General features: G+C 46.4%; 1 protein-coding gene across 4 annotated transcripts in view; it reads left to right on the top strand.

Moving 5' to 3' along the window:
• Window positions 1-14,363, top strand: part of CNOT3 (CCR4-NOT transcription complex subunit 3) — a 1,293,124-nt gene that overhangs the window by 1,109,084 nt on the left and 169,677 nt on the right. For all 4 annotated transcript variants that reach the window (XM_069637964.1, XM_069637947.1, XM_069637956.1 and 1 more), the window contains exon 15: window positions 4,060-4,159. In XM_069637964.1, coding sequence (XP_069494065.1) covers window positions 4,060-4,159 — 100 coding nt within the window. The remainder of the gene's footprint in view (window positions 1-4,059; window positions 4,160-14,363) is intronic.

Raw genomic sequence — 14,363 nt, 5'->3', positions numbered from 1 at the left:
CTTCCCATAACAAGGTCTCGGGTTGGAAAGTACCAGTAGTTAAAGCCTTCATGGAAGGAGTAAAGAGACTTCACCCTCCTATTTCAAACCCACCACCAAGGTGGGACCTTAATGTGGTGCTATCTAAGCTCATGGGACCCCCTTTTGAGCCTATGCATAAAAATAGTCTCAAACACCTGACTTATAAAACGGGCTTCTTAGTAGCTATTACTTCTATAAGAAGGGTCAGTGAAATTCAGGCTCTGTCAGTGCAGGATCCCTTCTTTACTGTCCATAAAGACAAACTGGTTTTACGCACACACCCTAGGTTCTCGCCTAAGTTTATATCTAAATTCCACGTAAACCAGTCCATCGAGCTTCCGGCTTTCTTCCAGGACCCTCAAAGCTTGCCTGAGGTGAAACTACACACCCTAGATGTGCGTAGGGCGGTCCTCTACTATGTAAATAAAACCAGACCGCTAAGGAAAACAGATCAACTGTTTGTCTCCGTAGCTACAGGCAGAAAGGGGGGATCGCGTCTCTAAAGGTGCCATCTCGAAGTGGTTTATTAACTGTATCCAGCTGTGTTACTCACTCTCTGAAAGAACTCTGCCTTTCACGACAAGAGCCCACTCTACTAGAGGCATTGGGGCCACTCTGGCTTTCATTGAAAATGTACCCCTTGACACCATTTGCAAAGCAGCTACTTGGAGCTCTATTCACACTTTTACTCAGCATTACTGCATTGACACCCATTCCAAGGCAGATACACAAGTGGCACAAGCAGTTCTAAGACACTTATTTGCTCATGACCCTTCTCACATCCCACCTCCTTAAGGTACTGCTCGCTAATCTATGCACAGCATGTGATCTAAGCAGATTCCACAAGCCTCAGAAGGGATACATTACTCACCGTAATCGTATTTCTGATGCTTGTATCTGCTTAGATTCACATGTGACCCACCCTTCCTCCCCTCTGCGAGAAGGCGCATGGTTGCTTGTAGTCTTACCTTTCTATCTGCTTGTATTATCTGTACTCGCGCTACTCCTCATGCTACCTCATGTCAGAAAAAATACAATCTGAGGATCCTAGACGCGTGAGGGATCTTGGATACAGTGGACGTCACACTAGGGATAGTATTACTGGCACGCCCTGTGTCGACACCCATTTTCGAGTTTTGAAAAACAAACTGTAATACTCCGCAGCTTCCACTAGATGTCGGCCTATGCACAGCATGTGAATCTAAGCAGATACAAGCATCAGAAATACGATTATGGTGAGTAATGTGTGTATATATATATATATATATATATATATGTGTGTGTGTTTTGGGGGGTTCCCCCCCCACATGTTACAATTGACCTTCGCAATTTGGTCAATTGTGAAAAGGTCAATTGTAATTCGAACAATTCGTATACAACAGTCTAGTGGATGTGAACAATGTTTCAGAAGACAGATGAAGTTCTCTGGTGAGTGAAACATTTTTCTACCTTTTGGGCTTTAAACAGTCAGAATTGCCAAAGCCAAAAGTTGCAAAACTATTTGGAAGTGTACAAACGTTTAAAGGGTGGAGATGGGGGTGCAGGTAAGTACCATTGTAAATTAACCTGTATTCTGATTTTTCCTCAGACTTGTCAGGTTGTTGGATAAGAGTTTCTTATTAATGATAAATCTTACTGAGCTTTGTCGACCCCAGAACCTTTTTCTTGGACTTGGTGATTGTTTTCCTTGTCCCTAGGTGAGTGATCTTTTTCCTCTCTCGCCTAGTCTTTTACTCTTTTTATGGGTGACCTTTTTTGTTCCTTCAAACTTTTGGGCTTAGGCTGGGTAGCCCCTTTGGACTTCCCTTTTTAATTCTTTTTTCTGTGTGAACTAGTGTTCCCAAGAAGTAAAGTGGGAATGCCATCCCCCTTCACATTTATTTTAGTGAGCCAGCACACCCCGTTTTATGTGGAGTGCTTGGGAGATACAATGTATCCTATTTCTTACTTACCTGGTAACATTTGTGTTACAATTGCAAGATAAATTGAATGGCTGATTACAGTAGTTTTACCGTAACAATTTTTAGTCATATTACTCGGTAGGTAGGTTTTCCTGTCATTGGTTCTGGTCGAAGAAGCCCAGGAGATGCGTGTGCAGGACGAATTCCGGTCGGGTCCCGGCGCTGTGTGCCACCTCTTCTCGTGGAACAATGAAGCAGTCACTGGTGCAGGAACCTAGACTAGATGCGGGAAAGCTGGTTTCAGCAACGGTCACGAGGCACTGCAACAGCAGGTGTCACAGATGTTAGTTGAAGAAAGCATTCTATCCTGGGACCCTTGTATGCTGGGATATTTATATTTTACAGCAAAGCTGCTTTTAGGACAAGCTGAAGACACCTAAAGGCCACTAGATGGCCCAGGAACGCATCTGAAGACTCCAAACTGCAGAGCACCAACAAGAAGTTGAGAATGGTTGATCCCAACACTCCAAAGGGTCAAAGCACCGACGAGGGCCTTCTAAGAGCAATAGCCAGACGAAGCTCCAACCGGACTACAACAAATGTTGTTTGCCTGTCCTTTTCGGGATCGTTCCACTGGTCTTCCGGAGTCTTCACGGCTATGCAGGATACTTGGCTCCTCTTCATATCTCTTGGGAATGGCTGCAGGACTCTACTTATCCTGAAACTCAGGTGAGGACAGAAACTCAGCCCAACCAATGAAGAGCTGCCCCTCGCACACACCCCAGCAGTGGTCCAGTAAGGGACCACTGTTGGTGAAACTCGTGCATACACTCCAGAAATAGAGAAACCAGTTTGTGTATTGTGACCAGCAAGTCCCAACACTCTTCTTGGCTTCCAACACACATGCCCCGACCAGCCCGTGAAAAGCAGTGCTTTTGCTCATGCTAATGCATGACCATGAAAGGATTTTCCTGACCCTGGTAATGCAGGAATTTTATATATTTGTTATTTGAATTATTTATATTGTGCTCAGGACAAACTAAATCTTATTTGGGAAGAAGGCTAAAGGACAAAATGGCCAAAGAATGGGCGAAAAACCTTGTGGTACAGCCATGTTGGGACTCTAGCCACAGTTGGTAGCCAAACGTGGTAAACTCTGTAAAGCAAAAATAAAATAAAGTTAAAAATAGTGAAAGTACAAGCTGCCACAATCTTGTCTTTAGAGAAATTTAAAAGTAACCAAAACATTCTCTGAATGTAGTCTAGGGTGATGCAAAAGTATCCCCATTTCACTGCTCTGTAAGGTGCTGTGCGCAACATGAAAATGTTACCCAAAATGTTACCCAAAATAGATCAAAGAGCAAGTGAAGTTCACTTTCCTGAAAAAAGTCAGGGCATGCTGTAAAAATATGGTGTAAAAACAAAATCAAAAGGTTTGGGGGTCAATAGACTATGGAGGAAAATTGTTCCAAGAGAAAACTTTCCCTTACAACAACTTCATATAAAGAGTAGATTGTAAGTACATATGCTGTGTAAACATGACTTTGTGATCATTGTGAGCTGTACTTTGATACCACACTTCCCCACTTCTATGATGAAAGCTGGATTACTTAACACTTAACCACTGAGATACTTGGGCAACTCATGCACAATATTAGTACATCCTCCCACACCCTCACGAGACCTGTTGAAAAGCCTCCAAAAAGGAGTTAGTTCTCTAATATACCTTTTTATATAAGGAATGTTTTTATCCGTTATTATAGTGCGTTTGTGTTGTACTCTACTACTACTTACAAAATGGTGCAAGCCTGAAAACTGGAGCTTTTGTCTGGTTATAAGGCAGGCTGCTGACCTGATGTGAAAGCATCCGTCCAGGTATCTGGAAATGCCATAGGTCTTTAAACCAAATGAAGAGTTACAAAAAACACATTAGACCATCTGAACATTAAAATGATTTGACAAGATTACTGAAGCACACCTATCGTGGAAGTTTAGTTCTCCTTAAAATCAACTTCAACCAAGGCTAAGAGATGGGAGGGTGTCAAACCTGTTCTGTACAGATTTAGGTACTCTTGAATCTGGATGTCCTTTACGTCTGTTGTCGCTATTTAAAACTGTAATGTTTGTCCTATTTCAGGCACCTGAGCCCCTCAGTTCACTAAAGTCTATGGCAGAGCGAGCAGCGATTAGTTCCAGTCTTGAAGAGTCAGTGACATCAGTGCACCTCAACGAGCGGGGTAAGGTTTTTGTTGGGAGTGTTCAGAAACATTCCTAAAGTGGGGTTGGAGAGTCCCTGTGCATGCTATTGTGGTGTATGTGTGATTGCAGTCCACTCTTAAAGCCTAATCCGGTCCTTTGGTGTACATCTCCAACTTATGTGATTGAGTCCATTTGTAACAGAAGCCTATGAAGTAGAGTACCATTGGAGTTGTTTTTCATGTTGAGACCTGTTAAAATGCCTTTACACAGAATGCTTGTTGGAACTCAAATTTGTTGAGATAGTTACATCTTGGTTGCCGGGCATAATTTGGCTGCTAATGTATTCAGCCGAGCATGTGTACACCCATTGTTTTTCAGTGTAAAGTGTATGGAATGTGCAGCACTTACGTTTATGGCATACCTTTCCTTCTACATCTGTTCTGCAAATAACACTATGCAGGATTTCATTATTTTAAACCGTCTCCATCATGGGGTTTGTGGGCAGATTGCTAAAAAGATTCCCATAGTTTGGGATTAAGAGTTACCGACTACCTGTCTATCACCCGGCCCAGGAAGGTCCATTTACCATTGTTAAGGAGCTTTTCCTTCGTCTGTAGTTCTTCTGCCCAGACCTCTTGCTACTTTGCTTACAGGTTGTTTCTCTTGTAGTGCTTGAATCTTCAAGTGCCAAAGCATTCAATACTAGGAGGAGCGCACTAGTTTGAAAGTGCCATAAATGTTTGATTATTGCAGGGAAAGATTGTCCTTTTTGCAGCGTTGCCATGTCTTTCAGTGGGAGCCTTAGCATATCAGCAGACTCTTAGTTCCCTGACTGTATTTGAACTAAGTTGTTAAGTTGTTGGTGCAGAGTTCAATTTTTCGTGGCTTTGCAGCCGCCTTTTATTGGATCTCTCTACTTTTTGGTTTCCCCTTTTTGATTTTTAGATTCTGTGGTTCATTTTCTTGTGGTCGGAGGTACTTGTGCTGAAGTCCCCTGCCATTGTATCTCTTTCTATAGTATATATGGTCCTAAGGGAGGCAATATGACTCACAGGACTTGTAGACTTCAAAAGTTTCCAATACGGTCATAGGATAAAGGTTTGTTTGTTTATTTACTTGTATTGCGCACCAGACCCATATATGACAACTTACAGCTTAGTTACAGAAACACACGGGCAAATATGGAGTCAAGAAATATACACAAAATATACACAAGATATACACAAAAGGCAAAAATAATGCTACAAGTATTTACAGTCCTACTTCGACAGGTGGTAAATGCTGAAGGTAGGTTTGTGCAAAAGTATAAACAGTGGAGGGACATACGGAATGGGTTCAGGCAGTTAGTAGTCTGTTATTTGTCTGCGTCTTTGATCCACCTTGTGAGGTTATGTCGGAAAGTGGGGTATGGTTGATGGTGCATGAAGGTGGTGCTAGGTGCTTTTTAAACCCATCAATCTGGCCCCAGGGTGATTATAATTTGGATTTCCAAAATCAGCGCTGGTGATTGACTTTGGGAGGCTAACCTATTAGGATGAACACAAAAAACACTGAAGTCTAGCCAAACCCAATCAAGGTAGGTAGCAGAGCGGTAAGATTACACATAAGGGGTGTGAAAGTGGCCTAGGTCTACATTAAGACACACACAGAACACTCCAATAATTCCAGCTAGACAAAGAAGTACAAAAATATGTAAATTAGGCCTTTAAAATGAATAATAAGCAATGAAACCTTTAGGTAAAAATTGTCACATGACTGCAATAAAATGCATTTGAGGTTTGTGGATCTGCTTTGAATCACATGCTTTGCATAGGCCGATATCTGGTGGTAGGTGCAGAGTTTTGTAGAGCTTGTTTTTGAAGTTCGAAAAGAGGTGTCGACTGAGCGTGATTGTAATACTATCCCTAGTGTGACGTGTACTGTAACCTTGATCCTTCATGCGTCGAGGTCCCTTAGATTGTTTTTTTTTGTTCTGCCATCTAGGTCAGTTGTTTCTAATGTGGAGTCTGTATCTTTGATACTTTTAATGATGCATTTTATTGTGATTCTTCGTGTCTTTTCAATGAATGCAGTTTTGACAATCGTTTCGACAAGCAACATCTGACACCATTCGACTGCTGATTTTGCCAAAGTCCTCAGCAAATTGATGACCCGCTTTGGCCTTGCAGTAGGGCGAGTGGAGAGATTTCTCTTTCACTCCCTTTCTGCGCTGCATTGGTCTAATAGTCTTTTCACAAATGTTATAAATGGCAAGAGCACCCTTTAAATTCTGTCCATCGCGTAACAGGAAATGTCCATGGAAAGTGTGTGTAATCACTGCCTTCCCCTTCCAGAAGGACTGTTAGGCAAGATTTGGAGCAGTACCCTTTGGGTGCAATACAACAGCCTTGACCTCTTTGCAATAGGAACCCAACCTGTGGTATAAGTCTGTAGTACACAGGTTGATAGTGTGGCTGAGCAGCAAGGCTTATCTCAAGAGGGGTCAGTGTGAGCAGTAGGGGAGTTGCACAGAGATTCACAGTGACAAGTATCCAAATAAACACTTACACTCTAGGTTTCTTGATTAAACAATTATTAATTTAACAGTCAGTTTGAATAAGCTCTTCAGAAGGGGCAATATAATAGTAACACACAAATACACACTCTTAGTTTCTCTAAATCAGCAATTACTCATTTGGGATGGCACACACACTTCCTACACCCTCAGGTAACTTAAATAGCTAGGACACTGTGGACATTAATATATCACTGGTACATTTAGATTAATGATGAGGGTTAAAGTAAAGAGATTTCAGAATAAAACAAGAGATCACACAAATATTCTGAAGCAGGTAAGTACCCCGCCCCAATGCAAAGTAAATGAACCCTTTCCTGGAGGGAAGGTAAGACACAAGCAGAGGAGAGAAGAGTCATTCAGGAAGCCAGGCAAGCCAATGTCAATTGGGCAAAAGTCTAGGTGAGCTCAAGCGCTTCTTGCAGGCAAGTAAAGTCTTTCACAATGTTTTAGAAGTCTTTGTAGAAAAGTAGAATCAATGTAGGGTCACAAACTGGGAGGCTTGTGAGAGGTTGAAGATGCAAGCAATTCTACAGAAGCAACCAAGAATAGGCTCAACTGAGATAAAGTAAGGCTATAACAACGAGAGGTAAGTCCTCTCAAACTTTACAGTATATTTGGTTAGAAGAAATGGTTCCAGCTGGCTTCTGTTCCTGTGCAGCTCTGTAGATTCTGTTGTTCCTGGGCCTGAGTCGTGGGGACAAGAGGGAGGACTTCTGTGGACTCGTACACTACAATGGGACGGTCGGCGGCAGAAAAGGACACATTTCTACTCCGCTGCACTTTGTGGTTTCAGCTGCTTCTGGCTCAGCAACTAGCACCACTGTGGACTCTCGGATACCACTCTGCACTTTCCTCACATCTGGGGTTCAGCACTCTGTTGAGGTGGCTCAGGCTTGGTCAGTCCTGCTAACTGGGAGTCCGGAGGATCTTCCACAAGCTCAGGTCCGACTTAAGTGATGCACTCAAGTTTGGGGTTCCTCTCCCTGGCACTCAAGTTCCAGCAGCAGCAATGGAAGTACAGCCAGCTCTGAGAGGATGTCCAAACAAGTTCACTTTAGGGTTGATTGGTCCCACCAACTCAAGGGGAGAAGTCGTCCTTGGAGGGCTTCTCTAGTCTAGGCGAATTTGGAGCTCCAGCACAGTAGCAGGGCTTCATCGGGCAAACCAACGGACCAGGAGTTGCAGCAGGTGTTCTTCCAAGTTCTTCTTCGGATTCCTTCGTCCAGTGGTCGACTCTGCCTTCCAAGCCAAAAAGCCTTGCCTTTTGATGCAGGTTTCTCCCATTCTTTCCAGCCTAGCTGTCGATCACACAGCAGGGTGGCTGTCCTTGCTGGACAGCCAGCCGGCCAATCACCTTTGGGTGCATTCCTGTAACCAAGGGGATTAAGCACAGGGAGTTTCGGGCACCTGCCTCACTTCCTGCCCCTGCCAGACATACTGGAGCCAGAGGCGGGCTTCACTCGTGAATCCCGCCTAAGGCAAAAGGGACCAGACCTGGTTTGGCACGCAAAGTAAATCTCAAGAAGGACCTTTCCAGCAAGAAATGGCAAAAAAAAGACTGGGACCATTTTGACAAAATGGGCACCCATGCGTGCCTTACTGCAGCTGCGAACGCAGCCCGTGGTAAAAACACACAATGGTAGTAAAAAGTAAACCACTGCCACCAGCCATTAATTGTAGAAAGGGCAACCTAAAATTGTTACTTGAGAAACTACACAAAGGGGATACTAAGTAACCCCTCCAGCAACCTATGGTAAGATGGTGTGTGCTGGGTCTAGAAAGTTACAAAATGGAAGTAAAGAAAATTTCACTTCGAAGGGATTAGTTCCATCGACGTATTCCTCATCTATGACAGGTAATCACTGCAGCTGTGCTGCGGTGATTACCTGTCATAGATGTGGAATATGTCGCCGGAACATCCCATCGAAAGAACGTTACCAGGTAAGAAAGTAACTTGTTCTTTACTGCTCTTGGAAACCGTTTTACCAAAAGAAGGTATTTAAACATTTGGGAAATCTAAGAGACAACCCTGTGCCACGGCAAGTTTAGCAAAAAGAGCTGGGGGTGTCTAAGGTGGGGGTAATTTAGCACTAAACAGAAAATTCTCCCTGATGAGCACATTTTGCGTCCTGCAAACTCTTTAAGCCTAAAACGCTCAAAGAGCGGCGCACCAAACAGTGGACAGCCTATGCTATGATGGGCGAGTCTGACATCTCCCACTGGTGCTTTCAAATCTGATCCGGAAGGCTACAACATCATCTCTGAATCGGATGCCGAAGACATTTTAGAGAAACCTACCGGCTCCCACCTGTTGGGTGTTAGGGAGATTTCTCAGTTTTATGCTTAATGCCGCTCCCTAGCGAGACCCCCAGCACTTTTTGCTGGACTCCTGGACCTTTTGCGTGTTCTCCTGAATGAGGGGAGTATTCCCCCCGCATTTATTCTACTTGCTCCAACCAGGGGAACGTTGTTTTTTATGTTTTACCTTCTTTTATGTAGTCTTGATTTCCTCCATATCTCTTAAAGTCATCTGTTACAATTTTTCAGCACACAGCACCCTATGTGAAGTGTTGCTGGGGACCCGTTGGGTGCTCCTTTTGTTTAATTTAATTTTCCCTAAGAACTACTGTTCTTAAGGAAAGAGGTATTCTTTGTGCCCTTCCTAAAACTTTAACTTATGAGAGATTAGCACACCCCACCTTATGTGGAGTGCCAAGGGGATACCAAGTATTCCCCTTCTCTCCACTCCTGTGACTTTTTGGCCACAGGGCCAACCCTAAAGTTATGGCTGGTGGCAGTGGACGTGTTCTACCAACTTGTGTGCACTTTTAAACCGTACAATGTATTCACAGCCACAGTTATGCACAAAAGGGTCACCTATGTTATAACATGGTGGCTCCTTTCTTTTTTTGCCATTTCTTGTATGGTTGTCCTTTGTTAGCCCTTCTACCATTCTGAGAGGGGGTGGTCTGTCTGTGACTTTTGCCTTTGGCTGGAATGCTTTGTGTGTCCCGCCTATGCTCCACTGTGTCTAAGTAGAGGAGTTAGTCTGCTTATGTGCCTGAATGGAACCAGTTCCCACTGGGGGGCTGGGTGTCCCCATTTGACAACCACCCACCCCTTTCTGTAAACTGCAGCGAGAGTTTGCAGAGGAGTGAATGGGAAATCCTGATAAAAGGTGAAGTTCTTGAGGCAGAAGGCAAGTTGACCTCAAACAGAAAATGCAAAGCTAAAGAACGACCAGAGATGCGGCATACCGTTGCAGTAACCGCAAACAGAACACTGCGTTCTGACCCTATTTTCTTATTGACTGAGGAGCTCTGACGAGGGCTCCTCCTTCGCTTTGGCTGGTGGGACCAACTAAGACGAGCTGCAGAATGTGCCATCCCCCACATGCTGACACCTTACAGGGCTGAAAACCGCGTATACCAGGGGACATTTGACCCAATTGCAGAGCATCATCTTCCAGTGCACAAATCCTCCCAGAACTTTGGTGAGCTCCAGTTGGACCGCCAGAGACATGATCTCACTCCTTAAAGTCCCGTCAACAGCGTGCAGGAGTGCAGAATCGCGGCGTATCGAGCGAAGGGTAACCGTTCACTGTTGGAGCTGATAAAAAGCTACCAAAACCACACACCGTGGGAAATCAAAGATTTTGAAGACTTTATTTTTTTAACCTGGAGAGAGCGTTACCTTTTTTTCCCCACTCTCTCATGGATTTTAATGTGATTTTGTACACTGTTTTTCTTTTGGTTGTGGAGTCTTGACAAACTCCATAGGCATCATCTTTTATATTGTCACACAGCACCTTCAGTGCAATGACACAGGGAAATCTTCCAAATTTCCCAAGGTTTAAATACCTTCTCTGGGATGAACTACTGGGATGAACTACTGTTTCCCAGAGCAGTAAAATAAAATTGACTTCACTTACCATTGTAACTTTCTAGACCAAGCACACACTATCTTACAATAGAGTGCTGGAGGGGTTACCTAGTATCCCCTTAGTCTAGCTTCTCATGTAACATTTTTTGTTTTACCCTTTTCTCACTGAATGGCTGGTGGCAGTGGTTTAGTTTGAACTACCATGGTGTGTATTCATCGCAGGCTGCGTTCCGAGCTACAGTAAAGCTCACACGGGAGCCATCTTTGTCAAAATTGCCCCTTGTTTTTTTGTTTGCCATTTCTTTATGGAAAGGGCTTTCTTGAGATTTACTCTGTGCGCCAAACCAGGTTTGGGCTCTTTGTACATTAGGATTCACGAGTGAAGCCCGTCTCTGGCTCCAGAGTGTCTTGGGGAGCAGGAAGTGAGGGAGGTGCACGAAACTCCCTGTGCTTAGTCTCCTAGGAGACCCAAATGCACTCTGTGGCGATTGGCTGGCTGGCTCACTGTCCGGCAAGGACAGTCACCCTGCTCGGTGACTGACAGCTAGGCTGGAATGAATGGGAGAGAACTGAATAAAAGGCAAGTCTTTTGGCTTGGAAGACAGAGTCCACCAGTGGCCAAAGGAACCAAAGAAGAACTTGAAGAGGACGCCTGCTGCAACTCCTGGACCTTTGGTTTGCCCGATGAAGCCCTGCTGCAGTGCCAAAATGCCAAGTTTGCATCGACAGAGAAGCCCCTGCACGGATGACTTCTCCCTTCGAGTTGGTCGGACCAATCAACTCCAAAGCAAGCCACCTGGACATCCATCTCGGAGCTGGTTCGAATTTGCAGAGTTGCTGCTGGAAACCGTATAGCCATGGAGAGGAACATCAGTTTGTGTGCATTGCTTTTAAGCTGTCCTACAGCTTTTGGAAGATCCTCCGGACTCCCAAGAAGCAAGACTGACTGAGCCTGAGCCCCCTCAATGGAGTGCGCGACCCCAGAAGCAAGGAAAGTCCATCTCGACAGCCAGAAACTGCAGTGTTGCTATTTGCGGTAGACGCAAGGAGCTGAAACACTGAACAGCCACTGAAAGTGAAGGTTGCTGGTTGCGAGTTTTGACAGTCGCAGTGCATTTCAGGAGTCCCCCGACGTCCTCCCTCTTGTCCCCACGACTGAGTCTCTGGAACAGTCCTGTTACTGTAGAGCGCTTACAACTTCTACGACTCTCACAAGTCGAATCAGCTTCTAGCTCTACATTTGATTCTTCTTTTCATCAAAGACTCCTAACAACTTGTGCAAAGACTTTTCCATTTACTTACCAGAAGTGCTTCATCCTATACAAGACTTTTGCCCATTGACTTTGGCTTAGCCTATTGAATTGTATGACACTTATGGGAGGATTCAAAAGTATTTGCCTGCTTTAGAATATTTGTGGATCACTCTTGTTTTTTTAATAACCTTTTCCCTTTTCAAACTTCTAAGTATTCTAAATGCCAACAGTAAGATATTATTCTCCAGCATGGGGTCTGGCATGGATTCACATGCTCATGAATATTCCCCGTCGTCAGGCTGGGAATCCTCGGTAAAGAAAAAACCAGTATCAGTTTCGTTTCTGATCTGTCTTTCGTAGTAATAACCAATCACTGGTCTCTGCGTCATACTGACCACAGCCAATGACTGCCCTCTACCTAAGCACCGCCTCTGGCAGCCATCTTCAGATTTTTACCGCACGTTCATGTGTTGGGATCCTCGTGCTATTGCTCTCGAGCGTTAGTGCTATTTTTCGCGCTTTTTCACAAAAAACTTCAATTCTTTCGGTCAAAAGAGCCTCAAGCTCCACCGATCCTACATCCGATCAACGGGGACCCGTGTCGGATTCGTCTGTGCCCCTCAAGGGTGAAGATTTCGTCGAGCTACACTTCGGAGGACTCCAGAAGCTTCTCAGGCCCGGTCTCGGAGATGGCCCAGGAGAAGGGAAGCTCTACGCCCGGAAAGCTGTTCAGGGTCTGCCCTGGATGCCAGCTGCAGAACGTCTTTAAGGAAGACGAGAGTTTCCGACGAGCGATACGGTGGTGGGGCACCCGCGCGCATCTGACGGCGGGCATGGACTTCCAGACCCCAGCCCACCAGGAGACTGTGACCATGGATGCCTCCCTGGAAGGGTGGGGAGCGCACACCGAAAATCTGCACGCGAGGGGACTCTGGCTCCCGACGGAGAAGTCCCTGCATATCAATGTCCTGGAGCTCCGTGCAGTGTTTTGGGCCCTCAGGTCCTTCCTTCCGTCCCTCAAGGGCAAGGTGGTGAGGATCTTCACCGACAACACCACCACCATGTTTTACATCAGGAAACAGGGCGGAACCAGGTCCCCAGCGCTGTCCAAGGAGGCGCAGGACCTGTGGCATTGGGCCGTCGCCCAAGGGATTTTTCTGGTGCCGTTTCATCTGGCAGGGATAAAAAACACCATCGCCGACTCACTCAGCAGGGAGCTGCGCTCGTGCCACGAGTGGGAACTACGGCAGGATCTGGTGGATCGCCTCTTCCGACGGTGGGGCACACCCCAGATCGACCTGTTCGCGACGGCGACGAACACCAAGTGCCGGAGGTTCGCCAGCAGGTTTCCCCAGACGAGGAGCATGGGCGATGCTTTCTCGTTCCCCTGGGAGGGCCTGTTCCTCTACGCGTTCCCTCCCTTGCCTCTGCTAATCCGGCTCGTCAACCAGCTCAAGAGGTCACGGTGCAGGATGATCCTCGTCGCACCTGCGTGGCCGAGGCAGATATGGTTCCCGGACCTTCTGGACTTGTCAGCGTCCCCGCCGATCAAGCTGCCGGCGGACGCGGATCTACTCTCCAGGGAAGGAGGCGCCATCCTCCACCACGACCCGAAGTCGCTGAACTTGCAGGCCTGGCTCCTGCAGCGCTAGAGTTTGGAGGATACGACATACCGGCCGATTGCAGAGAGGTTCTTGCAAAGGCCAGGGCGTCCTCGACTCTTAAATGCTACGGACACAAATGGAAGAGGTTCTCTGTCTGGTGCCACGCACAGAAGATTAACCCTCTACGGATTACGGCTCCCCAAGTACTGCCGTACCTGCTGACGCTGGCCAAAGCTGGTTTGGCACACGCGTCCATCAAGATTCATCTTGCTGCGATCTCCCGATACACCAGAACCACGGGGCGGACGTCCTTGTGGTCTCATCGTCTGGTGAAAGAGTTCATGAAGGGACTGTTCAGATCGTTCCCGCCGGTGAAGGCTCCGGCCCCGGCGTGGGAGCTCAACGTGGTGCTGACCAAGCTCATGGGACCTCCGTTCGAGCCTCTGCACTCGGCCCCGTTGAAGTTTCTATCGTGGAAAACAGCTTTTCTTGTGGCCATCACCTCCGCACGACGAGTGGGAGAGATCCAGGCCCTTTCCTGCAAGGCCCCGTACTTGACTTTCCACGACACGAGGGTAGTGCTCAGGACGCACCCCTCCTTCATGCCCAAGGTACCGTCGGACTTCCATCTCAACGAACCCTTGGTGTTACCTGTGTTCTTCCCGTCGCCTTCGTCGCCGGCTGAAAGGACTTTGCACTCGCTGGATGTAGCTAGAGCGCTGAAGTTCTACGTGGACCGCACAAAGGGGTTTCGGAAGACGTCACAACTCTTTGTGAACTTTGGACCTGTCAATCAGGGGAAGGCTCTCTCGAAGGCTTCCATCTCCAGATGGCTCTCCGGCTGTATCATGTACTGTCACCGGTTGGCAAACCGACCGCTGCCTGGCCGTCCGAGAGCCCATTCCACCAGAGCGATCGCAGCTACCACGGCGTTCCTATCTGGTGT

The sequence above is a fragment of the Ambystoma mexicanum genome, chromosome 1q, assembly GCF_040938575.1.
Source record: "Ambystoma mexicanum isolate Mex_15411 chromosome 1q, UKY_AmexF1_1, whole genome shotgun sequence".
In the NCBI taxonomy this organism is placed as follows: Eukaryota; Metazoa; Chordata; class Amphibia; order Caudata; family Ambystomatidae; genus Ambystoma; species Ambystoma mexicanum.
The sequence above is the reverse complement of the archived record's forward strand: the minus strand, read 5'-3'. Positions and strand labels throughout refer to the sequence as shown.